Source organism: Eucalyptus grandis, chromosome 9, assembly GCF_016545825.1.
Source record: "Eucalyptus grandis isolate ANBG69807.140 chromosome 9, ASM1654582v1, whole genome shotgun sequence".
Lineage (NCBI taxonomy): Eukaryota > Viridiplantae > Streptophyta > Magnoliopsida > Myrtales > Myrtaceae > Eucalyptus > Eucalyptus grandis.
In genome coordinates this window covers 28,255,528-28,283,152 of record NC_052620.1, presented here as the reverse complement: position 1 = coordinate 28,283,152, position 27,625 = coordinate 28,255,528, and the positions used below count along the sequence as shown (strand labels likewise).

General features: G+C 40.2%; 2 protein-coding genes across 2 annotated transcripts; both read left to right on the top strand.

Moving 5' to 3' along the window:
• The first annotated feature begins 457 nt into the window (after positions 1-457).
• LOC104419097 (hypothetical protein) lies at positions 458-6,892 on the top strand. Its single transcript, XM_010030631.3, has 15 exons — positions 458-795; positions 1,435-1,529; positions 1,668-1,781; positions 2,551-2,655; positions 2,877-2,948; positions 3,208-3,320; positions 3,462-3,587; positions 4,314-4,382; positions 4,665-4,752; positions 4,873-4,944; positions 5,020-5,120; positions 5,527-5,644; positions 6,021-6,080; positions 6,197-6,307; positions 6,489-6,892. The coding sequence occupies exons 1-15, from the start codon at positions 702-704 to the stop codon at positions 6,597-6,599; spliced, it is 1,449 nt and encodes a 482-aa protein (XP_010028933.2). The 5' UTR covers positions 458-701; the 3' UTR covers positions 6,600-6,892.
• A 2,623-nt stretch (positions 6,893-9,515) lies between these two features.
• On the top strand, positions 9,516-15,848 carry LOC104419098. Its single transcript, XM_018862675.2, has 15 exons — positions 9,516-9,665; positions 10,572-10,666; positions 10,798-10,911; positions 11,710-11,814; positions 12,034-12,105; positions 12,365-12,477; positions 12,616-12,738; positions 13,209-13,277; positions 13,559-13,646; positions 13,768-13,839; positions 13,914-14,011; positions 14,422-14,539; positions 14,922-14,981; positions 15,089-15,199; positions 15,351-15,848. Exons 1-15 carry the CDS (start codon positions 9,572-9,574, stop codon positions 15,465-15,467), a joined length of 1,449 nt encoding a protein of 482 aa, XP_018718220.2. The 5' UTR covers positions 9,516-9,571; the 3' UTR covers positions 15,468-15,848.
• The last annotated feature ends 11,777 nt before the right edge of the window (positions 15,849-27,625 follow it).

Here is a 27,625-nt window from a genome sequence, read left to right as displayed (position 1 = left end):
AGGAATAATTGCATATTTGTGAGTGAGGCTTATTTGGGTCGTGTTATAAATGTCTTGGCCAAATCTATTGATGGTCGAGGTGAAATTTACGCTTTTAAAGACGTAAAAATTAGAAATGACGACCACCAGGACTTCCACGTTGGAGGTCCAGTTTCGCAACGCAAAAGTTGCAGGGAGGCAAGTGGAGACACTTGTCGATTTATTCGGGATAAGTGGGTGGTGGTTTTGCGCCCCCTCGGCGGCTGTGCCGGCTCCTGAGTCACAAAAAATAAAAAATTCGGCAAACGGTGGATTTTACTGCACCTTTCAATTTCGCTGTCGACATTATCCAAGCGAGTTGCAATTTCCATTATAAATGAAAAAACCGATCAGGCGGTCACTCCTTCGCCTTCGTCTCGTTCTGTGATTTTATTTAATGATTTTCTCCGCCGTTAATTAAATCCGATTAAATGGAGATTAATAAGAGTCCCGGCCGAGCAGAGCGGCGGTAGTGTCGGTTACGAGGAAAAGCGTCGGCCAGTCTTCGGGAAATCGCCCCTCTCTCCCCTCCCCTCCTGCAAAGAACGAATCGCTCTCTCGCGCGATCTCGCTCGACGTCTCCTTCAATCCATCCCCTTCCCTTCTTCTTTCCTTCTTCTTCTTCTTCTTCTTCTTGTTCTGCTTCTTCCGGCTCTCGACGTTCGCGAGACAGGGAGAGAACGATGGCGAAGGAGAAGGAGGTCATTCGGCTGGAGCGCGAGTCGGTGATTCCGGTCCTGAAGCCGAAGCTCATCATGACCTTGGCCAATCTCATCGGTACGCCCTTCCCTTCCTCGCCCTCGCTTCTTCGCGGGCAGGTAAGACGCGCCCGCGCCCGCGCCCGTGAAGTAGCCCGGAGAATCGTTCCGATTCGGCTGCCTCGCGTTAGGCAACGGACGATGTTGTGGCGTGTGCATTGTTTTTCCTTGTAGAACGCGGCCTGGTGTTTTTTCCTAGGAGCGAGTCGATCAGATGGTGCGGAAATTATGAAAATGACGAGTAGTTTGCACTGAGCGAGGTCACATTTAAGTAGGTGTTGGAGTCAATCGACGTTGTTCTGCTTGCGGAGGAATTGTGCGGCGCTGATCGATTTATTCGGTCAAGGAGAAACCTTTTTTATTGAGTTTTGTTCTTCTTTTTTTGTTCTGGCCACCTTTAATGGATAAAAAAGTGTTCACCGGGCGCCTTTAGGGCATTAAAGGATGTTGAAATCTTTGAAATCTGGAATTATTCCCAAAATAGAATTTCATTACATGCGCACATGTCCACGTCCTAACACTGCAACGATTGGTAAACTTCAACCGGAAGTTTGTGCTGTCCTCCGGCGTAGTTTTTGGCTTCTTGTTCCTCTTGTTTGGAGAGCCTTACTAGTTGGATTTGCCTTTCCTTTCTTTTAACCTATTCTTTTCCTTGCAGAGCATAATACTGACCGTGCTGAGTTTTTAAAGCTGTGCAAGAGAGTTGAATATACAATTCGAGCCTGGTATCTTCTGCAATTTGAGGACTTGATGGTGTGTATAACCGCATTCTCCTCAATTCCATTGCCTGAACTTACTGCTTTTAGTTGGTTTAAGTGGTTAACTTGGTCCTTTTGGTTGTTTCCTCTACTTTCCCTTTTCTTACTTATAATTTTGTTCCAATAACTGCAGCAACTTTACTCTCTCTTTGATCCTGTGCATGGGGGTCAGAAGCTGAGACAGCAAAACCTATCTTCTGAAGAGATTGATGTACTTGAGCAAAATTTTATTTCTTACTTATTTCAGGTACTACAGCTTCCTGTATACTTTTACTAGAAATTTTGATGGCCTTTTTTACTAGTGAATAAAGATTTATTGACTTGGAAAGTTGACCATGCCTTTTGTCTGTTGTACAAGAAAGATCCATTCATTTTCATCTCTTTGTAAATTAAATACCTGTGAGCATGAATTAGCATTAAGATTGAGCAAGAAGAAAGTGCCTATTACTATTGGTTCTTTACAAATCATAATGATTTATGCCACAACATAGCCGGGAATTTATTTATGGGCTTTCTATTCCTCCATCCTGGTTGGAGGAATCCATGCCTGTGATTGGTGGGTAACAAGTCATGGACATCACCCAAATGTAGACTTAATTTTAAAATGGGTGATGCCCATGCATGTTGCCCATCAATTAAAGGCTTCCTCCAACCAGGAATTCAGGAAAACATGGCCCTTTATTTACAGTGGGATTCAATTATATTGCAGTGAGAAAATAAAAAGGGCGTGGTTTCTATTCTTCGCCCATGGCAATTTCTGAAGTGTGACTTACGGTTTGCACTCTGCTATGAACAAGAGGGGAGAATGTCCTCGTCTGCGGTAGATGTTGTAAATTTGATACATAAAGTACAAAAGAAATTATGAGAAAGCTAAAGGAGTAGAAACTTCTGCAACTTAATCCTTCTTATGTACCCTCTCACTCTATCAATAGCTTTTGGTTTTTTTTTTTTTTTTTGGGTGGAAAGTGAAAATTTGGAGAAAGTACAACAATACATGCAGTTTTCGTCTTTTGCAGGTTATGGATAAGAGCAATTTCAAAATTGCTACAAATGAGGAAATTGATGTTGCACTCTCTGGCCAGTATCTCCTTAACCTTCCAATTACAGTCAATGAATCGAAGGTATGAAATTGCCTACATGGGACCAAGATATGTTTGTGACATGGGATCAAGTGCTTGTGCATCTTCTGTGAAAGAACCAAGGAGATGCATTTAGTTAAATAGTCAGCAATGAGATTAATATTGTGCCTTTAGTATATCTAAAGAAAAGGAGTGGCTAAGTATATCTGGTGTTTTCGCGTAGCTATACTATCTGCTTATTTCATTTTGTTTGCCGAATGTAGCTTGACAAGAAGCTCCTGAAAAGATACTTTGCAGAGCATCCTCAAGAAAATCTTCCAGATTTTGCAGATAAGGTACTTACTAGGATGCTAGCTGATAGGCTTCTTGATTTAATCTCCTCTCTTTTGGAAGGCAAGTTATTAAGATCTAGCGTGGTCGTATCGTCTAGGGGTGTTTAATCTTCCCTTTTAGGCATATACTATACATTCATCATGTTAGACCATATGATTTATATGCTTAGAAATTTTTGTAATGCTTTGCTACTTGTAATTGAGAAGAGTTACCTTGCTCTGTTTCTCTGATTTTTTTCATTCATCATTTTCCCTTTCAAAGTATGTTATATTCAGACGCGGCATTGGGCTAGATCAAACAACAGATTACTTTTTCATGGAGAAAGTGGACATGATCATTACGCGTATTTGGGCATATATGTTGAAACTAACCAGGTGAGTTGTTTTTCTGACAAATCAATCAAGAAATATGTTGTGAGAGTGTTTTTGAAACTTTGTTAGTTTGAGCTGTTAATTCCGAACTTGTTTTTCAACCTTTTCCCTTTTGCGATTTCATCTAGTTTTTGCTTTTTGCAGGATTGATCGATTTTTGTCTAGAAGGTCAAGTGCACATCGTAAGAAAGATCCAAAAAAAAATGATGAAATTGTGACTGAAGGAGAGCATGAAGTAGAACGGATTCGTATAGAAAATATGCATATAAGGTGCTCTAAAGTTTGCAACAATTTTGCATTTTGCTGTTTCTTCGCAGGTTAAAATATTGCAATTCTTGGTACTCATACCCCACCATGGCTATCATGCCCCATGGTTATAGTTGCCTACCTATTCGGATAGCTTGATGTCTAACCAACATTTTTTTGGTGCCATTTGCTGGAGGTCATGCTTGCTCTGTCTAAAAATCAGATAGATGAAATTCCTTCAGTAGATGCTGAATATCTTGATGGTGTAGATGAGATCAATTTTAGTCCATCGTCAATTATTTTTTCTTCCAAGCTTTCCAATATTAAAGACTTTTTTGGTAGCATTTTGTATATATTGAGCCCAATAAGGTACCTCGCAATTCAGAAGTTTCTCTGTGGTTAAAGAATGAGCGTGGCCAATGTAGAAATCCTAGCTTTTGCATGACACTCTATCACTTCTAGAAGATAATCAGCATCTCAGAGTCTTATTAAATGTTTTTATGATGGTTGATAGATTCAAACTTTCTTAGTAAGGGTTGTATATTTCTGCTCCTGCTGCCTTTTTTGGTATTTATGATGTGTTATGTCATTTGAGATTTGGGAACTGTATGGTTTTCATGTGTCCACAAATTTTTGTTAACTTTTGATGGATGAGCAAGTATTGAATAGTAAAATAGATACTGAACCACTCTTGCCTTGGGTCTTCCATTCTAGAATTGTCTATCTCTGATACTTCTATGTTGTTTGCAGTTTTCGCAATCTTCTAAGCAAGATCACAATCCAAGAACCCACCTTTGACAGGATAATCGTTCTTTACAGGTACTCTCTTCTTCTATTGAAAGAGCTGTCATTTAAGATTTGTGTTGCACGGTTTGGATAATAGATATTTGTTCTTTTAAAGTAGTATCCTCCTTACAAGTTCACAGATTGTGATCCTGGCCAGCATGTAAGAAAGGAAAGTGAATTTTTGTGAGAAAGTCAGCAAAACAGAACGATGACCTAAAACTAGTTCATTTTCTAATTAATATTTTGATTCATTGTCTTCTAGAATTGTTTATGAAGAAAAAGCTCTTCAATCTAACAAGGTTATTACCTCTTCAGGTGTTCAAGTTCCAACTTGCAAACTGAAAGGGGAATATATGTAAAGCATTTCAAAAACATTCCAATGGCAGATATGGAGATAGTACTTGTAAATCTTTTTCTAAGCATGTTTGCTTGGCGTTTTGTTTTCCTTTTTCCTTGGACTCTTTCTTCTTAGGATCTCTATGGAGCTCATGACATGGTGTAGGTACTTTTTGCCTGTTAACAGCCTGAAAAGAAAAATCCTGGGTTGACTCCAATGGACTGGGTGAAGTTTCTTGCCTCTGCTGTAGTTGGTCTGGTTAGTGTTCTCTCCCTTTTTTCAGTGTGGGAGTATGTTTTTATATTATACCAATGAACTAATCATATCCCACAGGGTGCTGTAGTTGGTTCTCTTGACATGCCTAAAGGTGATCTATGGGTCATTTTTGCGGTGCTTTCTACAGTGATAGGTTACTGTGCAAAAACATACTTCACGTTAAGTGCTCTCTCTCTCTCTCTCTCCCCCTCCCCCTGCGAAAAAAAAAAAAAAAAACTGTAGTTATCTCAGATGGGTTGGTTTTCATTATATAGTTGAATTTGGCATATTTTTTAAATGTTCAGTCAATGATGCAAGTGGTCTACTTGGAAAGTTTGTTGAGGAGTGTTTCTAGTCAATTTGTAGTCCATGATTGGTGTGGGCTTTTTGTGTTTCATGTGATAGGGTACCTAGGAATCTGATGATGAACAATTTATGCATCGTATAAATTTGCTCGATTGATTGAGAGCCACAGTATCTTACATAGTTTAACTTATGCTACAATAATACAGAGTCCATTTTCTTGACTTTGAGAATACTTCTTGTAAATTTGTTGCTCATTTTGGCCTGTTTCTTCGCTTGTAGATTTCAGGCAAATATGGCTGCGTATCAGAACTTAATTACCCAATCCATGTATGACAAACAACTTGACAGTGGGAAGGGGACTCTTTTGCACCTTTGTGATGATGTGATCCAACAGGAAGTAAGTTGTGATATTTGTGAGCTTTTCATGCATAAAAAAAGCTACGAATGTTGAAGAATGGAAATATTTTTGTCTAGTACAAGAACCTTTTGGGTGTAGATTATGCAAAAGGAAAAAAAAGAGAAGCTAATAAATGGCATAGAAACAGTACATGATTCAGACATCATGACTAGCCTCTAGATGGAACTAAGGGTTCTGTGGAGGTTCACCAACCAAGGCTTATTAATTTGAAAGATATGAAATTGTTATATGGTTAATGATTTCGATTGTGCATTCAGACCGAGAGATTTCTTTGAGATTGTATTTCACCTATTGCTGGTTGAATTGAAATATGGGGAATCACACAGCTTAAATATGTTTAAACAATTGACTGCAGGTCAAAGAGGTTATTTTGGCATACTTTATATTGATGGAACAAGGGAAAGCTACTACACAGGTTTGACAAATTCTTTCTACTCAGCTCTTTTTTTACGCATTTCCTTTTTTGAAGTTCTGGATTATTGAAGGATATATTTGCTAATAATGTATGGCTTTTTTTATGACGTGGTGAAGGATTTGGATATACAATGTGAAGAACTAATAAAAGAAGAGTTTGGTGTGAGCTGCAATTTTGATGTGGATGATGCAGTTGAGAAACTAGAGAAATTAGGCATTGTTGCTCGGGTAAATCTGCTCTTTGACCTTCCTGTTTTTCTTCATTATAGCCTAAGCATCTTTTACTCTACCATTTCCCTTGAATAACTTTCGTTGGAACATTATGGGCTTGAATGGGAATTATTGAAAGCTGTCCACCTGCCAAGTCTAATGTTATCTTGAGCTTTGACCACTTGGATTGTAATTGTAGGACTCTATCGGAAGATTCTATTGTGTAGGCCTCAAACGTGCTAATGAGATCATTGGAACTACGACAGAGGAACTTGTCCTCAAGGCAAAAATGAGCTCGATTGCTTCCTGATGGTATTGAAGGTGGATCTCCGCTGTAAGGCAATCACTTTAAACTGGAGAGTCGAATCTTTGGAGTTATTTGCATGTATGCAAGTTGGCTCGCAAACGTTTCTGGATGGAAGTCTTAGCGGCCACTCTATGCTTGCTATTCCAGGTGTTCATCTGTTCATTTAATATTGTAATTATTCTATCCTACGGTCTTATTCTTTTTTGTCTTCGATATTGTTATTTGAAACTCACGAATTACGAGTGTGCGGATGCTTTTTTCATTCCATCAGGACTAATTAGTCGTAATTTCTTAAAGCACGATATTCCCCCCGCTCTCTCTCTCTCTCTCTCTCACACACACACACACACACACACACACAGATGGCTACGCAAATGGTAGAGGTGGTTGTGCCCCTGGCCTGGAGGATATAGGAAGGATGGTGGCTGAAATTGGTTTCTTTAGTTTCATGTCGCTCGATCTACAGAGTGGGACTTCGAATTCTAGGAGTTCCTGGCTAGGAACAACTACCTTTTGGACCAAATCCAAAGAGCTCACGGCATCCATGCTCCTTTTCACTTCTATCAAAAGAATGCAATAGATTCTCCTCTGCAATTTCAGGATTCCAGGGCTCCGTTAGTGCCCCTTAGTAACACCTCTTCGTTCAACTCTACTAGCATTTTATCGTTAGTCTAGGTCATCTTCGATAGCTTGTCATCTGGTTTACTAGGTAAGAACCGCATGAGCAGCACCTACGTACATCCTAGACTAGAGAAAATGGTACTCTCAAGCTGACATTCCTGCCAGGCAGCTTTCCTTAAGCAAAACAGCAGGAACCTTTTTGGTAACTAGCTAATTGGTCGGAAATTGACTCTGTACCATGGCATCACCATTCATCATCTTTGTTGATGGCTTGATTTGCAAATGAAGCAAGGGCCTCATTCAATAGAGAATTTCGCTAATTGTAATCTACTCTTTCTTTCGCCCCTAGCCTCTGTTGAGCACCATGGATTGACTCGACCAGAATGTTGCTTTCTCCGTGAGAAAATGTTGCAAAATCCCATGTTACTCCTAATGTCTTGAGTAATTTTGTGTTTTTTCGGCAAACTAAGGCGATTGAGTTGGGGGAAGCATCTAAAGCCGGGGACATGGAATTCTCTCCTTGCCTGAGTGCCCTGTCACTCTTTTCCGAGTAAAACATTTGGCTGAGAGATCAGTGCACAGAAGATCTCATGCGCTCTCCAGTGCCTCGAGATCTTGGTTGTCCCTGCGGAAACAACACGTAAGGCGCTTCAGTTTGAGGAGCGTTTTGGTTTCAAGGAGTCCGGCTGAAGAAATCAACAATGCGATAAGTCAAAAGCAGACTCTGCAGAGTTTTGCAGAGTCACCTTTTCACCTTCAGATAACAGACAGCAAGACATAAATTCAGCATGATTTAAATTGTAGAGCCCCACCCTGGCGGCAGGAATTTGGGAGTCATCATTAACTGCAAGCTTACCGTCTTCAAGAGTAACATGTTTCAGGCATAGCATAATATAAGTGCTATGAGATGGAAATTCCCCAGTTAGATTGTTTCGTCCAAGAAGCATCCATTTGAGGTTTTTCAAATTGCCAAATTCATCAGGCAGAGATCCATGTAATCTATTCCTTCGAATGTCGACAATTTGAAGCGTCATTGAGTTCACAATACTAGGAGAGATTGGCCCACTAATCTGATTGTCTGCTGCTACAAATTTGGATACCCTTCACAATCTAGATGCGATACCTCATCAACCGTGCTCTCTATCAGGTAAGCTTTTCAGAGGTACCATCAACATTGGACCAGAAGAAAATCCCATTCTAGAAGTCCAAATGACCAAGTTAAAATTCTGGAGATCTTCTCACGCTTTCCTCACTGAAGATCGTGTTAGCAGTGCAACTGCCTAGCAGAAGAACGCCAGTTAAGTTGTTCTGGCAGACGTTGAAGTAAACCATACATGGAATCTGCAACGGCGAAGGGAGAGGACCCGTTAAATTATTCTCACAATCAAGAAGGAAAGCTTTCTGCAGATCCCCATGCCTTCGGGCAGCACACCAGCAAGATAATTCTGACCGAAATTGACGACTCAGGGAGCAAGACTCGCCCCAGTTACTCGGCAACTGCCCCCCAAGAATCGCCCTCGGTTGCCACAAAATCTGCAGACTTGAAGGCAGACAAATTTCGCGTGGAATTCCCCCCGCGAAGGCATTGAACTCCCCTCAGAGGCTATCCATCGAGCCATTGCTACTCGAACTACAATCAACCAAATTAGTCAACACAACAACAGATAGGTTCCGACAATTCGATAGCTCTTTCAGGATCCTATCAATGAGACTATTTTAAGATAGATATAAGGGTAGATGAGTGTCCATGTACACATGTAGATCTTCATCTTCATACATATGTTATGACAAACTGTCGTGTGATCTATGTGCCTTTTCTGCCTATGTTTCCGGGTATACCAAGCATCAGTTGCTGTCTGAAACTAACCGCTAATATAATCTTCTTTTTCTTTTTGGTCGAAACCGCTAATATATCTAAATGGCTAACTTTAGATGCAAAATCCTCTGCCTCCAAGTTCGTCATCTGAACTCCTCGTTGGGGGTGTTCTTATAAGTTGGAAATGCTGCTGATCCTTGAATGCTGGCAGTTCCATTATTCCTTACTCGTCCGATGCATTAACTGGAGATTAGGCATGGAAACAGTGCCTCGTGCTTTGGAGCAGAGCGGCAGCAGTGTCGGTCACGAGAAAGCTTCGGCCAGTCATCTTCGGGGCATCGCCTCTCTCCATCCCCTGCAAAGAACGAATCGCTATCCATCTTTCCAAAGAATACTTGTCGTGTGATCCCACGAATCTCCCTTGACGTCGCCTTCAATCCATCCTCTTTGCTTCTTCTGTCCTTCTTCTTCTTCTTCTTCTTCTTGTTCTGCTTCTTCCAGCTCTCCACATTCGCGAGACAGAGAGAGACAGAGAAAGATGGCGGAGGAGAAGGAGGTTATCCGGCTGGACCACGAGTCGGTGATTCCGGTCCTGAAGACGAATCTCATCATGACCTTGGCCGAACTCATTGGTACGTCCTTCCTTCCTCGCCGTCGCTTCTTCGTGTCTCCGCCTGGCGATTCGCGGGCAGGGAAAGATGCTGCGCGCCGGTAAAGTCGCCAGAGGGTGCGGAGTTATGAAAATAACAATGGTTCTCCTAATTCACGTGTAAACTTGGTCCGGTACAGTATGGCCTTTTTTTTTTCTTTTTAATTGTTCAAAAAGGTCTCATTTAAAGTGGATGTCTGTATCAATTAGATTTTCTTAACCCATCATGGGCTGAAATTGTTATATGTGTAATAAGTCATAAAAAAATTAAGTTTACAAATTTGATATCAAATGGGTTCCCCACTGAGCACTCTTCCTAATTTGAAAGAAGTAAGCGGAGAGTTCGATTCCCCACCTTCTCGAGATTAGGAGGGGACCGCGTAGTTAAAGGAGCATAGGGACTTATAATTTTGCTAAATTAGGTTCAATGTGGAAGTGTTTTAGCAAATATGAATTAACATGCATAGGGTATGGATTGGGCTAAGATAGGGTCATTAGATTTGCACTGCATGAATATTGATCAATTTGAATTGGATTGCTTTCGACCTGATCCACCCGTTTAACACACGCATTGCTTTAGTTGGCCTCATCAATTCTAAGGAAAAAGGAGAGACCTTTTCTTTTTGAGTTTTTTTTTTCTCCTGCTGGATAAAAAGTGTTCACTGGGCGGCTTTGGGGCATCAACATGTGCTGCAATCTAAAAATTATGGAATTATTCCCAAAATAGTATTATATATGTCCATTTCCTAACACTGCAACGAGTTGGTGATTCAAACGGGAAGTTTGTGCTGTTTTTTTGGCGGGGTTCTGGCTTCTTGTTCCTCTTGTCTAGAGAGCCTCACCAGTTGGATTTGCCTTTCTCTTCTTTTCCCTATTCTTTTCCTTGCAGAGGATCGTACTGAACGTGCTGAGTTTTTAAAGTTGTGCAAGAGAGTTGAATATACAATTCGAGCCTGGTATCTTCTGCAATTTGAGGACTTTATGGTGTGTATAACTGGATTCTCCTCGATTGCCTGGACTACTGATTTTAGTTGGTTTAATTGGTTAACTTGGTCCTTTGGTTGTTTCCTCTAATTTCCCTTTTCTTACTCATAATTTTGTTCCAATAACTGCAGCAACTTTACTCTTTCTTTGATCCTGTGGATGAGGGTCAGAAGTTGGAACAGCAAAACCTATCGTCTGAAGCGATTGATGTACTTGAGCAAAAATTTCTTGATTACTTATTTCAGGTACTACAGCTTCCTGCACACTTTTCCTTGAAATTTTGTGGATTTTTCACTAGCGGGTAAGACTTATTGCAATTCTTGACTCAGAAAGTTGACCGATCCACTGTGACTTTTAGCCTTTCATGCGTTGTACAGAAAGATCCATTCATTTCCATCTCTTTGTTAATTAAATACCTGTGAGAATGAATTAGCATAAAGATTGAGCAAGAAGGAAGTGTCTATTACTATCGGCTCTTTACAAATCATAATGGTTTGTCCCGCAAGATAGCAGGGAGTTCATGGATGAGCTATATATTCCTCCATGCTTGTAGGAGGAATCCATGCCTATGTTTGGGGGATAACAAGTCATGGACATCAGCCAAATGTGAACTCAATTTAAACTTGGCTGATCCCATGCTCGTTGCCCATCAATTAAAAGGCTTCCTCCAACCAGGAATTTTGGAAATCATGACCCTTTGTTTACAGTGCGCTTCAAGGACACGGTATCAAGTCTTCACCCATAACAATTTCTCAAATGGGACTTACAGTTGGCATTCTGCTGTAAACAAGAAGGGAAAATGTCCTCTTCTGCACTAGATGTTGTAGATTTGATGCAAAAGATACAAAAGATATTATGAGAAAGCTAAAGGAGTAGAAACTGCTGCAACTTAATCCTTCTTGTGTATCCGCTCACTCTATCTATAGCTTTTGGGTTATTTTATTTTATTTATTTTTGGGTAAGTTCTTTTGGGTTATTCCTTTCTTTGGAAAGTGAAAATTGGGAGAAAGTATGATCAAACGTGCAGTTTTCACCTTTTGCAGGTAATGGACAAGAGCCACTTCAAAATTGCTACAAACGAAGAAATTGATATTGCACTTTCTGGCCAGTATCTCCTTAATCTTCCAATTAGAGTCAATGAATCTAAGGTATGAAATTGCAGACATGGGACCAAGATATGTTTGTGACATGGGATCAAGTCCCCATGCATCTTCTGTGAAAGAACTAAGGAGATGCATTTAGTTTAATAGCTACCGCTGAGATCGAAATTGTGCCTTTAATATGTTTAAAAAAGGAGAAGCTAAGGATATCTCTTATTTTTCCATAGCTATATCATCTGCTTATATCATTTTGTTTGCTGAATGTAGCTTGACAAGAAGCTTCTGAATAGATACTTTACAGAGCATCCTCAAGAAAATCTTCCAGATTTTGCAGATAAGGTACCTATTGGGATTCTAGCTGATAGGCATCATCTTGATTTAATATCCTCTTTTTAAGAAGGCAAGTTATCAAGATCTAGTGCAGTCTTTTGTCTAGTGGTGTTTAATCTTCCCTTTTAGGCATATTGCACATTCATTGCGTTTGACCATATGATTTATTTGCTTAGAAATTTTTATAACGCTTTGCTACCTGTAATTGAGAAGATAGTTACCTCTCTCTGTTTCTCTGACTTTTATTCATCATTTTTCCCTTTCAAAGTATGTTATATTCAGACGCGGCTTTGGGATGGATCGAACAACAAGTTGCTTTTTCACGGAGAAAGTGGACTTGATCATCACAAGTATTTGGGCATATATTTTGAAACTCACCAGGCGAGTTATTTTTCTGACAAGTCATTTAAGAAGATATGTTGCAAGAGTTTTTTGAAACGTCATTTGTTTGAACTGTTAATTCTGAACTTGTTCGGCCTTTTTCCTTTCGTGATTTCATCTAGCTTTTGGTTTTTGCAGGATTGAGAAACTCTTGTCTAGAAGGTCAAGTGCACGTCAGAAGAGAGATCCAAAGAAGACTGATGAAATTATGACTGACGGAGAACATGTAGAACGAATTCGTATAGAAAATATGAATATAAGGTGCTTTGAAGTTTGAAACTCTTTTGAATATTGCCTTTTCTTTGCTGGTTAAAGTTCTGTTATTCTTGGTGCTCCTAACCCACCATGGCTATCATGCCCCATGGTTTATATTCACCTACCTATTTGGATAGCTTGGATGTCTGACTGACATTTTTTTGGTGCCATTTGATTGAGGTCATGCTTGCTCTGTCCAAAAATCAGATGGATGTAATTCCATATTACTCCCCCTCCCTTGTTCCTCCAGCAGTAGATGCTGAATATCTCGTTGGTGTAGATGAGATCAATTTTAGCCCGTCACCAGTTTTTTTTTTTTTCCAATCTTTCAAAGATTAAGGACTCGATGTTAGCATTCTTTCTTAACTATTGATGGATGAGCAAGTATTGAATGGCAAAACAGAGGCTGAAACACTCTTGCCTTGTGTCTTCCATCCTAGATTTGTCTATCTCTGATACTTCTATATTGTGTGCAGTTTTCGCAATCTTCTAAGCAAGATTACTATCCAAGAACCCACCTTTGACAGGATAATTGTTCTTTACAGGTACTCTCTTGTTCTGTTGAAAGCGCTGTCATTTAAGATTTGTGTTGCATGGTTTGGACAATAGATAGTTGTTCTTTTAAAGTATTATCATCCTTAAAAGTTCACAGATTGTGATCTTTGCCTGCATGTAAGAAAGGAAAGTGAAATTTTGCGAGAAGTCAACGAAACAGAGAGATGACCTAAAACTAGTTCGTTTTCTAGTTAATGTTTCGGTTCATTGTTTTCTAGAATTGTTTATGAAGAAAAAGCTCTTTGATGTAACAAGGCTATTTCCTCTTCAGGCGCTCAAGTTCCAACTCGAATGCTGAAAGAGGAATATATCTAAAGCATTTCAAAAACATTCCAATGGCAGATATGGAGATAGTACTTGTAAATCTCTTTCTGAGCATGTTTGTTTGGTGTTTAATTTTCCTTTTTACCTTGGACTCTTTCTTCTTATGATCTTTATGGAGTTCATGACATGGCGTTGGTAATTTTTGCCTGTTAACAGCCTGAAAAGAAAAATCCTGGGTTGACTCCAGTGGACTGGGTGAAATTTCTTGCCTCTGCTGTAGTTGGTCTGGTTAGTGTTCTTTCCCCTATTTTAATTGTGGGAGTGTGTTTATACTATACTAATGAACTAATCATATCCTCCAGGGAGCTGTAGTTGGTTCTCTTGACTTACCTAAAGCTGATCTATGGATTTTTGCGGTGCTTTCTACAGTGATAGGTTACTGTGCAAAAACATACTTCGCGTTAAGTTCTCCCTCCTTCTCTCTCTCTCTCTCTCTCTCTCTCTCTCTCTCTCCACATAGTTTTCTCAGATGGGTTGGTTTTTCCGTATTTAGTAGTTGAATTTGGCATAGTTACTGAAATGTCTAGTCAATGATGCAAGTGGTCTACATGGAAAATTTGCTCAAGAGTGTATCTAGTCAATTGGTAGTCCATAAATTGGTGCAGGCTTTGTGTTTTTTGTGTGATAGGGTACTTAGGAATCTGATGACGAAGGCAATTTATGCATCCCACACAGTTACCTGATTAATCGAGAGCTGCAGTATTGTACGTAGAGTAACTTAAGCTACAACAATATGCAATCCGTTTTCTTGACTTTGCGAATACATCTTCTGAATTTGGTGCTCATCTTGGCATACTTCTTTGCTTGTAGATTTCGGCAAAATCTGGCTACATATCAGAACTTAATTACTCAAGCCATGTATGACAAACAACTGGACAGTGGGAAGGGGACTCTTTTGCACCTATGTGACAATATGATTCACCAGGAAGTAAGTTGTGATATTTGTGGGCCTTTCATGCATCAAAGAAGTTAGGAATGTTGAAGAATGGGAATATTTATGTCCAGTCCAAGAACCTTTTTGGAGGTGGTTTATGCAATTAGAAATAGAATTTATTAGTGAATGACATTGAAATGGTACATGATTCGGACACCACGACTAGCCTCTAGATGGAACTGAAAGTTCTGTGGAGATCCTACCGACCAAGGCTTCTCCATTTGAAAGATACCAGACTGTTACATGGTTAATGATTCCAGTTATGCATTCAGGCCATTGGAAGAGATTTCTTAGAGATCTTATTTAACCCATCGTTGGGTTGAATTGAAATAGGGGGAATCACCCAGCTTAAACATGTTTAAACAATTGAATGCAGGTCAAAGAGGTGATTGTGTCCTACTTCATATTGATGAAGCAAGGGAAAGCTACTAAACGGGTTTGACCAACTCTTTCTCTCTTTTTATTCATTTTCTTTTGTGAAGTTCTGGATCATCATAGGATATATTTGGTAATAATGTATCACTTTCCTATGACGTGATGAAGGATTTGGACATACGATGTGAAGAGCTAATAAAGGAACAGTTTCATGCGAGCTGCAATTTTGATGTGGATGATGCAGTTGATAAACTAGAGAAATTAGGCATCGTTTCTCGGGTAAATCTGCTCTTTGAGTTTCCAGTTTTTCTTCATTATAGCATAAGCTTTCATTGGCACATTATGGGCTTCATGTTGCAATAGGAATAATTGAAAGCTGTCCACCCACCAAGTCTAATGTTATCTCGAGTTTTGACCACTCGGATTGTAGTTGCAGGATTCTCTTGGAAGCTACCATTGTGTAGGACTCAAAGATGCTAATGAGATTATTGGAAGTACAACAGAGGAACTTGTCCTCAAGGCAAAACATAGCACGATTGCTTCCTGATGTTTAAGGTGGATCTCCGCTGCAATGCATTCACATTAAACTGGAGTGTCTAACCTTTGGAGTTGTATGTATGCAAGTTAGTCCTCAAACCTTTCTGTGTAGAAGGAAGTCTCAGCAGCCACTCTATACTTGCTATCCGGAGTGTTCATTTGTTCATTTAATATTGTAATTATTGTTATGCAAATGCTAGAAGTGGTTGTGTGCCGCTGACCTGGATATAGGAAGGATGGTGGCAGAAGTGGGTTTGTTTAGTTTCATGTCGCTCGATCTACAGAGTCCAGAATGTTAATCCTAGGAGTTCTTGACTTTGAGGAATAAATACCGTTTGGACCAAAACCAAACGGTAACACCTCTATCAAAAGAATGCACAGATTCTATCAATGCCCCATTTCACTTCAATCAAGAGAATGCAATAGATTCTTCTCTGCAATTTCAGGATTCCAGGGTTCAGTTAGTGCCCCTTGGTTACACCTCTTCATTCAACTTTTTGGCATTTATCGTTAGTCTAAGTCATCTTCCTGTGTGAGCAGCACCTACATATATTAAACTAAAGAAAATGGTACACTCATGCTGATATTCCTGCCAGGCAGCTTTCCCTAAACAAAACAGCAGGAACCTTTTTGGTAACTGGGCTGCAACACAGTGCGGACCATATTCTGCAGGCCTGTGGCAGCAACTGGGCACGTGAGCAAACCCTTAAGAATGTACACGCTAATTGGTCAGAAATTGATTCCGTACAATGTCAACACCATTCATCATCTTTGTTGATGGCTTGTTTTGCAAATGAAGCAACTTAAAGGGCTTCATTCGATAGAAAAATTCCGCTAATTTTGATCTACTCTTTTGACCCTGGACTCTGTTCAGGATCTCCATGAAATGTGACTTGAGCAGAATGTTGCTCTTCACTGTGAGAAAGTATGGTGAAATCCCATGTCACTGACATTTTCGGTCCCTGAACTCTAACCATCAGGTTACTGCTGATGTCTCGAGCAATTTTGTTTTTTGGCAAACTCAGATGATTAAATCAGGGGGAGCGAATAAATCAGGTTTCCACCAGATAGATAGTTATAAATCAGGAACATTTCTGTCTCTCCCATGTAATACTTAATAAGAGTAACAAGGTTCTTATGCCATATTCTTGAGCTTGAAGAAGATGAAGGAGTTGTGCATACAAGGAGAAGGAAAAAGTAAGTTTCCTTCTTATGATCCATTCGTTGCCTCTCCTACTTTGTTGGTAGGTATGAAATTTCAAGATGCAAAACAATTTAGGAAGCTATCTTTGAAGAACTCCATTGCTGCACGGAGGAACATTGACTTCATTAGAAACACTCGAGGCCTTTGTAAGAGCTAAGTGTTCGCAGCAAAATTGTCCATGGAGGATCTATGGTGCATTTGTTAGGAGAAGTGGATCTTTCAGATTAGAGCATACGAAGAGGAACATACTTGTTCCATTAATTTTGAAAATAAAAGGGTAACAAGTGCATGGTTGTGCAAGCACTTCTTTAATATGATTAAGATGATGCCTCGGATGAATAGTACTCGTTCAAGTTGCTGGTGAAGGAGCAGGTTGGCATCAATATAGCAGAATCAATGCAAAAGAACGAAGCAAAGGTGATGAAGATACTCATTGATCAATACAGCAGCGAATATGGACAGGTGTGGGATTATGCTTGGGAGTGTAGGCTACAAAATCCTTCAAGTAGAGTGTATGTAGAGGTTGTGGAGAGACCACTTCACGATATTGGGACCAAGTTTGATAAGTTCTATGTTTGCTTCGATGCATGCAAACGAGGATTTTTATCTGGTTGTAGACGGATTATAGGATTGGACGGGTGTTTTTTGAAGGGCTTGTGCAAGGGAGAATTGTTGGCTGCAATTGGAATAGATGCAAACAACCAGATGTTTCCACTGGCTTGGGCTGTTGTAAAGGTAGAGAACAAGGACAATTGGTCCGGTTCCTAAAAAATTTGATGGTTGATTTGGAGATAACAAATGGTGCGGGGGTGGGCGTTCATGAGTGACCAAACAGAAGGTACTCTTTGAAAGATTTGGTCAATTGTTTGCTTGTTGATATGAACATGTCGTTTGCTTACATTTTCTTTTTTGAATTATTGGGGACTGCCCGGGCAATAGCTGAGTTGTTGCCTTATGCCGAGCATCGAATGTGTGCACGGCACATATATGCAAATTGGGGAAAGAACTATAAAGGGGATAAGCTGCAGTTCAAATTTTGGCAGCTAGCGAGAGAGCACGAAATATGGCTGATTTTAGGATGGCCAAGAAGAAGCTGCTTCAATTGACAAGGAAGGTTATGATGCACTATTCCAAAACGAACCAAAGTATTGGTGTATTGGGGCGTTCTTCAATGAGGAATTCAAGTGCGATAACATAAATAACAACATCTCGAATCATTCAATGGGAGGATAATAGATGCCATATGCAAACCAATTATCTCGATGCTTGAAGACATAAGGAGTTATGGTTATGACTCGGTTGCACAAACAAAGGGATGAGGCTACAAACCATTGGACTAGGCAATGTGGTCCTAGGATTGCTAAAAAATTGGATGAGAACTTGGCTACGAGTAGGTATTGTCATCCCATTTGGAATGGGGATGAAGGATATGAGATAATGAAGGGCTCTGATAAGTATGTTGTCCATTTAGGTACGAGGAAGTGTTCATGTGGAGCATGGCAAGTGGAATTCCTTGTGCACATGCCATATGTGCCATTCAATTGAAGGGCCACAACACGAGAAGACTACCTTGATGATTGGTACAAGAAACCGAGATATCTTGCTTCGTACCAATGCATGTTGCAGCCAATCAGGTACCAAGTTAGGAGCCAACAGATCATGAAGCACCTCAACCTTTGCCACTAAAGAAGAGAATGGGAAGACCAAAGCGAAACGAAGAATGGCGGAAGGAGAGGTCTCAAGTCAACGTAGGATGAGTAGGACGAGGTGTAAAGATGAAGTGCTCTTTTGCCACATAGCGGGGCACAATACTAAAGGCTGTCAATTAAGGAAGCAAGAGGAACAGTTGAGGCCGGTCGAAGGACCTAGTGAAGGGACAGTTGGAGAAGGACAAACGAAATGCGAAGTGAGTCGATGCTGTTCTTGATCGACAACAATAAACCCGGTAAGTCATGACAATTGTGTTTATGTTGTTTTATGGTTTGTATAAACAGATATGTACAACTAATTGACATAATGTTTTTGTCTTTGTCGAGTCGGGAGAATGACACGTGAAGAATTGGTGAAGCCCTGCTATACCCGAAATCAAGCGGAAAGTGCATTCAAACAAGGCCGGAGTACACAGCCAGCTCAAGGATTGGCCGAAGAAGCGGAGGGCTAGTTAAGTCGATTGTTCTTCAGCGAAGCGAGAGAAAAATACCCGGTAACTTAAATAATTTGTGTTTAGTTTTCCTTTACAATGGCACGATGTTTATATTTATGATATCATTTGTCTTTTTCTCGGGTTCGAAGAAGGCAAGCTAGAGCTCACTGTCAACAAAGGGCCCAACTGAAGGTCACCACAAGATCCATCACCAAGGTCACCACAAAGGCCACTAGAAGGGTCATCACAAGGGCCACCACAAAAGCCAACAGAATGTGTCATTGAAGCTGAAGGGCTAAATAGCCCTAAAGTTCTGATTTCTGCATCGAATTGTTGAAAGCCTTGAAATATACCGACAGAGAGCCTCGTTATAGCTACTAGGAAACCTGGGACCAACTCTGCTTTGCATGTTGAGCCAAAGCCACCGATACCTATACCGAATGCTGAAATTTTCTGTCGCTCTAACCACACTACCATAGTTCACTTCAGCGGGAATATCTGCAAAGGTAACAACTACTTTCCTTCTCAAGCTAGTAAGTCGACCAAGCTTCTTTTCCAAAGACAAGGACAAGGACCACAATCAAGAGCACACTGAGAATAATAGCAGCAGAAGTTACCAGCATGATGATGAGAGGCTTTAGTTTTTTTTAGGCCATGAGACCTTTTAACTTCCAATGGCACTTGTTGGGAATAACGGATCCCCGAAAAACGGATTTGACATTAAATCGAACCCCTAAAACGAACGCGGAAGACGAAGCCTGAGAAAATCACATATCACCGATCGTAAAGCACACCACGGATTCGAGCGTACCTTGTTAGCCACAGATTAGACACCGACGCCGATAAGAGGAAGAGAATCTGGCCCTGTTCGATCCGATGACGCCTTGAAGGGAAGAAAAACGCTTACTGTTTTTCTTTTCTTTTTGGAGAGAGAGAGAGCGCGCGGGAGAAGACGTACGTATGTTGAATTTCCAACAGGTGCGTTCTCCCTCTCTCTCATCCCTTTTATACGTCCCTCCATCCACGAGCCCTATTCCCGTGGGCCGGGCTTTTAGGCCCAACATGGGCGGACGGGCTTAAGTCCATCTCATATAAAACCATTATCTCCCACTCGCACTTGGTGGGCTGAACATGATTCTCTTTACCTCTTTTCAACATTCATACCGGTGAATAATTCGTGCGACCAGCATACTTTGAGAGCTCGTTGCCATACATCTGTTAGGAATATATAGCAGCTCATAATGGGCATCACATCCTGAGTAGATTTAGTATGCAGTATCCTAGATCGATCGATCACATTTATATCTCTCTTGATCTCTTTTAAACAATGATATATATATATTGTATTCACAATTATGATTGTCATTATGATTATCCCAAAGACAATCATAATTGGTTAACCGATGAATACAAAACTATAATGTGATTCTCCAAAATCGATCTTCCTCTTCCCTTCAAACTCTCAATTTCAGTTCAGCTTGCTTTTCTAGAAATGTCCCATTAGATTGAATCAAACTCATGACCATTGGCAACATCCTAAGATAACAAACACTAAATAGAAATCTTGAGAATAAGTAAGAGTCATGAGGGGACTAAAATTGAGGAACTCTTTTCCTCAATAGTTTCACACGTCATAAAAGTTGAGATCAAACTTTTTGCCACTCTTATTGGTTGTCTCATGCATACGTAGTATGAAATACGTATTACGGTATTAACTCCTTTCCCATGGAGTGTATGTCTACACCTTTCAATACCGTACAGATGATAGTTCAGACACACTCAATGTCTAACTTGAGTTCACGTATCTACTCATTCACAAAATTCATCAGAACTCACATCTGACATCTTAGATAGATAAAGTAAAATATGTGGGATATTTTATTTTCGGACATAGTAAGTATCATGTCCTCATCTTAACACTTAGTTAAGGCGACATACGTATTTTAAGCTTGAACTCTCGATTATCACCTAGATAATAAACTTAAAAATAGTCTCATCTCTACTTATCACACAGTAAATAGAAGCGATTACCCGTGTGAGTAGGCTAATCTTATATCTGTCCGACATACTTTCTCAACTTAATGTAATGCACTGAGCATTAAGATGCATAAAGATCAAACAAAGATTTGTAGGCATCAATGATGAAAACACAAATTCATCAAATGTGAACACTTAGGGAAATTACAATATTCAGTACATCAGCCTCTACACAATTCTAGAGATTTCATATGGCCACAAAACACATCTCTAGGTATTAGCTTTGTCATAGGATCTGCTACCATTCTATGCGTAGTATGTACTCTAAGTTCACATCTTTTCGTGCAATCATATCCTTGACAAAAGTTATACTTGGTATCTATAGGTTTGGTCTTGCCATGATATTTTGGATATTTGGTGTACACTTTTGCTGCTTGGCTATCACAGTTAACCAACAATAAATCTGCAGCACTTCCAATAACACCTAAATGATCCAAAAAATCTCTTAAGCCAAACACCTTCTTATACTGCTGCTGATAATGCCACGAACTCAACTTCTATCGTGGACAAGGTTATACACTTTTGTTTCTTACTGCTCCAACATATGGTGCCATTATTCGGTAAGAAAACAAACCCAGAGGTAGATTTCCTTTCATTTAAATTTCCTCCCCAATCAGCATCAGAATAGCCTTTGAGTTGCAGATCATTTCCTTAATAACTCAGCGTATAATCAGCAGTTCCCTTTAGATACCTCAGTATTCTCTTAACGGCTTTCCAACGTGCTTAACCTGGATTGGATTGGTTTCTTCTCACCATTCCAACTACAAAACATATGTCAGGTCTTGTACACATCACAATGTACATAAAGCTTTTAACATCACTAGATAAGGAACATGTTTCATTTGTTCCTTCTCTTGTGGAGTCCTTGGACACAGTGTATGGCTCAATCCTTCACCTTTTGCAATAGAAGTGTCTATGGGTTTACAATCTCATATCATTCATTTCAAAGTTGGAAGACAACCAACTTTTGACAGTATTGACAAGCTCCATATTGCTTCCGGCAATTAGTATATCATCAACATATAATGATATGATCACAAATTGATCTTTGGATATTTTGATATATATACAATGATCCTCATCTATCATTGTAAAATCATATGCCATTATGGTATTATGAAATTGTATATACCATTGTCTTGACGACTGCTTAAGGCCATATATCAACCTCAAAAGTCGACATACCTTTTCTTCTTGGCATTTCACTATGAAACCAGCAGATTGTTATATATATATATATTCCTTCATCTAATTCTCCATTGAGGAAAACAGTCTTTACATCCATTTGATATAACTCAAGATTCATACTAACCACTATTGCCAGAATTATGCGAATCGAGGTAAATCTCACTACAGGAGAAAATGTATCTTCATAATCAATTCCTTCCTGTTGATTATACCTCTTCGCCACAAGGCGGGCCTTATGCCTTTCTATCAAGCCATTAGCCTTTCGCTTTATTTTGAGAACCCACTTGTTCCCAATAGCTCTGCGTTCTTTTGGAAGATCAACCAGTTCCCTGACTTGGTTTGACTTCATTGACTCCATCTCCTCTTTCATTGCATAAATCCATTTTTCCTTACTAGGGCATTTTAGAGCCTCATTAATATTTCTTGGCTCATCCTTATCTCGGGAGCAATTATAAAAGTTTCCCATTCAATGTCAAAACGTCGACAGGGAATACTTTGGCGACTTGTTCGCTATATGAGAGATTGTACACTTAGCACATTATTCCCCATTATGCTCCCACTCGGATTAGATAACTCATCATGTGGTTGCAATTGAGAATGAGTTGAATTCAATTCATCACTTCTCATATTACTCCCACTTAGATGAACTCCACTAATATCATTATCTTGATTCAATGTTTCAAATATGGAGTAATCTTCTCCTAATTCGCCCTTCTTAGGAAATTCATCCACTAATAATGTGACATATTGTGATTCAAATTCAATTATACTCACACTTTCCTGCTCACCTATGAACACATACCCTTTCGAGTGTTCGAAGTATCTCATTAAAATACTCATATTTCCTTTGGGACCTAATTTCTCAAATTTGTGAGAGAACTCATGAGTATAGGCAGCACAACCTCATGGCTTAAGTAAACTTAAGTTCGGTTTTCTACCTCTCCATAACTTATATGGAGTGGAAATAACTGATTTGGAAGGCATCCGATTAAGTATATAGGCAGCAGTTAACAATGCATCACTTCAAAAAGTAATAGGTAAGTTAGCATGCGCCATCATGGACCTAACCATTTTCAGTAGGGTTCTGTTTCTTCTCTTTCACAACACCATTTTGTTGAGGAGTATATGGAATAGACAACTGTCTTTCTATTCCTTTTCATCACATAATTTTCTGAACTCATCAGATAAATATTATCGATCTCGATCGGATCTTAATACTTTTATTTTCTTGTTTAATTGATTTTTAACCAAGTTCATAAACCTTTTAAAACAACTTATGCTTCAGTTTTATGAGAAATCAAATAGATATTTCCGAATCGAGTATAATCATCTATAAAAGTGATGAAATAAACAGCCCCATGCCTTCCTCTCACATTCATTGAACCACAGACGTCTGAATGGATTAAATGCAGAGGAAATTCAGCTCTTTATCTTTTCCAAATGGTTTCCTTGTCGTTTTCCCTACTAGGCAATGCTCACATATTGGCAAATCGACTTTTTCAATGTTGCCCAACAAGCCCTCTTTGGCTAGTCTATTCATATGTTGTTGGCCAATATGACCAAGTCTAGCATGCCACACATTCACATCATTATCATATGAAGTAGAAGACGTGAAATAAGGGAATAACAAATATTGACATCTTCACGATCAACATCTAGTACAATAAAACCATCCAGAAAGTAACCACAATCATAGTAGTTTGTATCCAAATACAAATCTACACCGCTATTATGGAAGTTCATACTAAAACCAAGTTTAACCAATATAAAAAACAGACACTTAAATTTCGACGAATCTCCAGAGCATATAGAACATCATGTAGGAACAAGGTGCGCCCACCACACATGTTCAATTGGCAGGTGCCAATCCCTTTAACTTCAGCTCTGGAGTTGTTTCCCACATAGATCCACTTAGTTCCAGTTGGTACTCGTCAAAATTCCATGAAGGATTCTCTATCCTTCGCTATATGGTCTATCGCTCCTGAATCTACAGTCCACAAAGGATTGGATTCAATCAATAAAGCAGAACTGGACACAAAAGCAAATTTCTCAAATGTACAAGAGGTGTATACTTTCTTTGGCTCACGACAGTCGCGAGTATAGTGACCTCTATTGTCACAATTGTAACACCTCACCCTCGACATTTTCTTCACTTGAGGACGTTTTCCTCTCTTGTGTTGGTTAACTCTTGATTTCTTACAATAAGGACTTGATCCTTTGCATTTCCACATATTGAACGAATTAATACGCTTGCGATTAGAGCTCATAGCCCTTTCTGAGCTAGAACCAGCATTGCAAATGTCTATTCTCAGCTCAAATGCCGTTAGGCGGTCCTCTATTAGCTCAAGGTGACGCACGACATCCTCAAGATCTTCCATAATATGGTCAAGAGCTTCTAGAGCTTCTAGTGCTTCTTGCTTTTTCAGCACATATTGAATTTTCATATTCAATATTTTACAATTGTTGCCGTTCATATTAGCAATTACGTTCTTAGTTGCTGAAAACATCGATCTGAACACATCAGACATACATGCACGAATAATTAATGCCTATCATTTATGCATCCCTATTTGCACAGACCCATCATATTAATGAATAATTTCAAGTAAGGCTTCAGAATCAAAAGGTCACTATGTTTCCAATCATCCTCCAAAAATCCTAACTCAAAATTATTATTAATATAATTGTCTTATGCAAATACATTCTATGAAGTTACAAAAACTTCTATTATTACCCACAGCTAACTACCCACAGCAATAAACAATTAATAGAAAGCAACAGATAATTGGCATCCAATAAAATAATAATGCTTTCAACTAATACAACTATACATTACACTAAGCAATATATACAGAGAAAAATATCAACATAGAAAGAGATATTTACACCCATAAAACATTTCATAATTAATCTAAGAAATAAATAGGGAAAATCCCTTCTAATCTATCAGTCAAAATATCTGTGAAATTTGAAGACATATTTGCCAACCATGGAAAAACTTTTGGAGAGCTCTTATATCGCCACCAAGGCACATTCACTCTGCGCCATGTGGCGCTCAATCTAAGGGTTGAAGTTTTGGCCAACTCAATCCTATAGTACTCTCTTACAAAAGCTTCCACTAGCCCCCTATAACCCGGGACCACGTTGACCTCCCATAGCCGATCTGACACTGCTTGCCATTCAGGTGGAAGAGTGTTCATCAAAGCCGGCACATTCTTAAAATCCGGCATAAGATAACCATTCAAGATGATTTCCTGTATCATCTGATTGACTCTGACCATGTGTGATACTAAATCACCGTCATGCCATCAATAATTAGCTAACTCTGTCATAAGCCTTTTAAGTCTTGCTTTTCCTTCGTATGTTCTCGGGATTGTAGGTATCCGTACATAACGCATCATAGTTCCTACAACAAATGCAAAACTAAAAATGGATCACTTATAATCCACAATAAACAAAATGGAAAATACATAATTTTCCAGGATTCATGTAACAAATGCAGAATAAAAAATGGATTACCTCTAACCCACACAGACATAATTGAAAAAGAAACATTTTTTTTTTTTCAGGTCAACGGTTAACGGTCAACGGTTAACGGTCAACGGTCAGGTCGTTAGACATCGGACCGGACGGACCGGTCGGGCCGATCGGGCCGGGTCGGACGAACTGACCGCATGTGCTGCGCGCGTGCGCGGGCTGACGTCACGCAAACGTCAGCCAGCACGTGCCGCTCGCGTGCCAGGCGTCCACGGGTCGGGTCAGGTCGGATCGCCGGCCGGTGACCGCCCGGCCAACTGTGTCGACACTGATGTCATCGATGACGTCATCCCGGCGGTTACCGACCATTGGATGACGTCATGCTTTGGCGTCGGCACGCGTTGGTCCGCCCGACGGCGCGTGCCGGTCGCCGCCCGTGTCGCGCACGTGCCGGTTCGCCGACCGACGCGTGTGGCGCACGCGTTGGCCGATGCCAGCGCGTCGGGCGCATCGCGCCTACGCGCAGCGGCTTCTGGCCGCGTGTGCGGCGTCGCCCGGCGGCGCACGACATGTCGCCAGACTCGCCTCGACGAGCCTTTTCACCCTATGCTTTTAGAAATTGATTTCGAGTCATAGAAACTCGAAAAAAAATGGACGAACAGTGCTCGGGTGTCGAGATTTCTCGCCCCGATCCGTACGGCCGAATTACTTTCGCGAAAAATCAATCAAAAAACATGAAAAAGGGTCGGGAAAACGTGAATTAGGGCTCTGATACCAATGTTGGGAATAACGGATCCCCGAAAAACGGATTCGACACTAAATCGAACCCCTAAAACGAATGCGGAAGACGAAGCCCGGGAAAATCACGTATCACCGATCGTAAAGCACACCACGGATTCGAGCGTACCTTGTTAGCCACAGATTAGACACCGACGCTGATAAGAGGAAGAGAATCGGCCTGTTCGATCCGATGACGCCTTGAAGGGAAGAAAAACGCTTACTGTTTTTCTTTTCTTTTTGGAGAGAGAGAGAGCGCGCGGGAGAAGACGTACGTATGTTGAATTTCCAACAGGTGCATTCTCCCTCTCTCTCATCCCTTTTATACGTCCCTCCATCCACGGGCCCTATTCCCGTGGGCCGGGCTTTTAGGCCCAATATGGGCGGACGGGCCTTAAGCCCATCTCATATAAAACCATCAGCACTGGAAGCCCAGTTGGGGGTGTAACATATGAATCTGGGCAAGGAAGCAGATAAATATTTCCTCTTGAAGAACTGCAATCACTCTGGTGCTGAAGGTGTGGAATATGGCCAGAAAGATTGTTAAAAGAAAGGTCCAGAATCACAAGATTGGGAAGGGCTGAAAAGATTGAGGAATCTTCCCAGAGAGACTGTTATGATCAAGAAGCAAGTTTACAAGATTCGAGGCATTTGTCAAACTTGCAGGTATTGATCCTGTCAGAGCATTTTGAGATAGATCCAGATATGTTAGTGAAATTAATTGACCAAGTTGAGATGGAATTTCCCCAGTTAGATTGTTTCCTCCAAGAAGCATCCATTTGAGTTTCTTCAAGTTTCCTAATCGACCAGGCAGAGATCCATGTAATCTATTTCTTCGAATGTCGACAATTTGAAGCATCATGAAGTTGGCAATACTATGAGAGATTGGCACACTAATCTGATTTTCTGCTGCCACAAAATTCGGATAGCCCTTCACAATCTAGATGTGATACCTTATCAACTGTGCTCTCTATCAAGTTAGCACTCAGGTTCACCGAAAAGCTAAGAAGATGACTGTAGTTTGAGATTAGGTTTGACAGGAAAAGACCCGTTGAAGTTGTTATTGTTCAGTAAGAGTCTGTATGAAGATTTCCTATCAGTTCCCACAAATACATCTCCCAACACAAACTGAGGCAGCGGGCCAACGGAATTGTACCATTTACATTGGAGCCAGAAGAAATTCCTATTCTAGAAGTCCAAATGACCAAGTTGGAATTCTGAAGATCTTCTGCATTGACCCTTTCTTCACTGAAGATTGTGTTAGCGGTGCAAGTGCCTTGCAGAAGCTTGGGAAGAATGCCAGTCAAGTTGTGCTGGCTGACATTGAAGTAAACCATACATT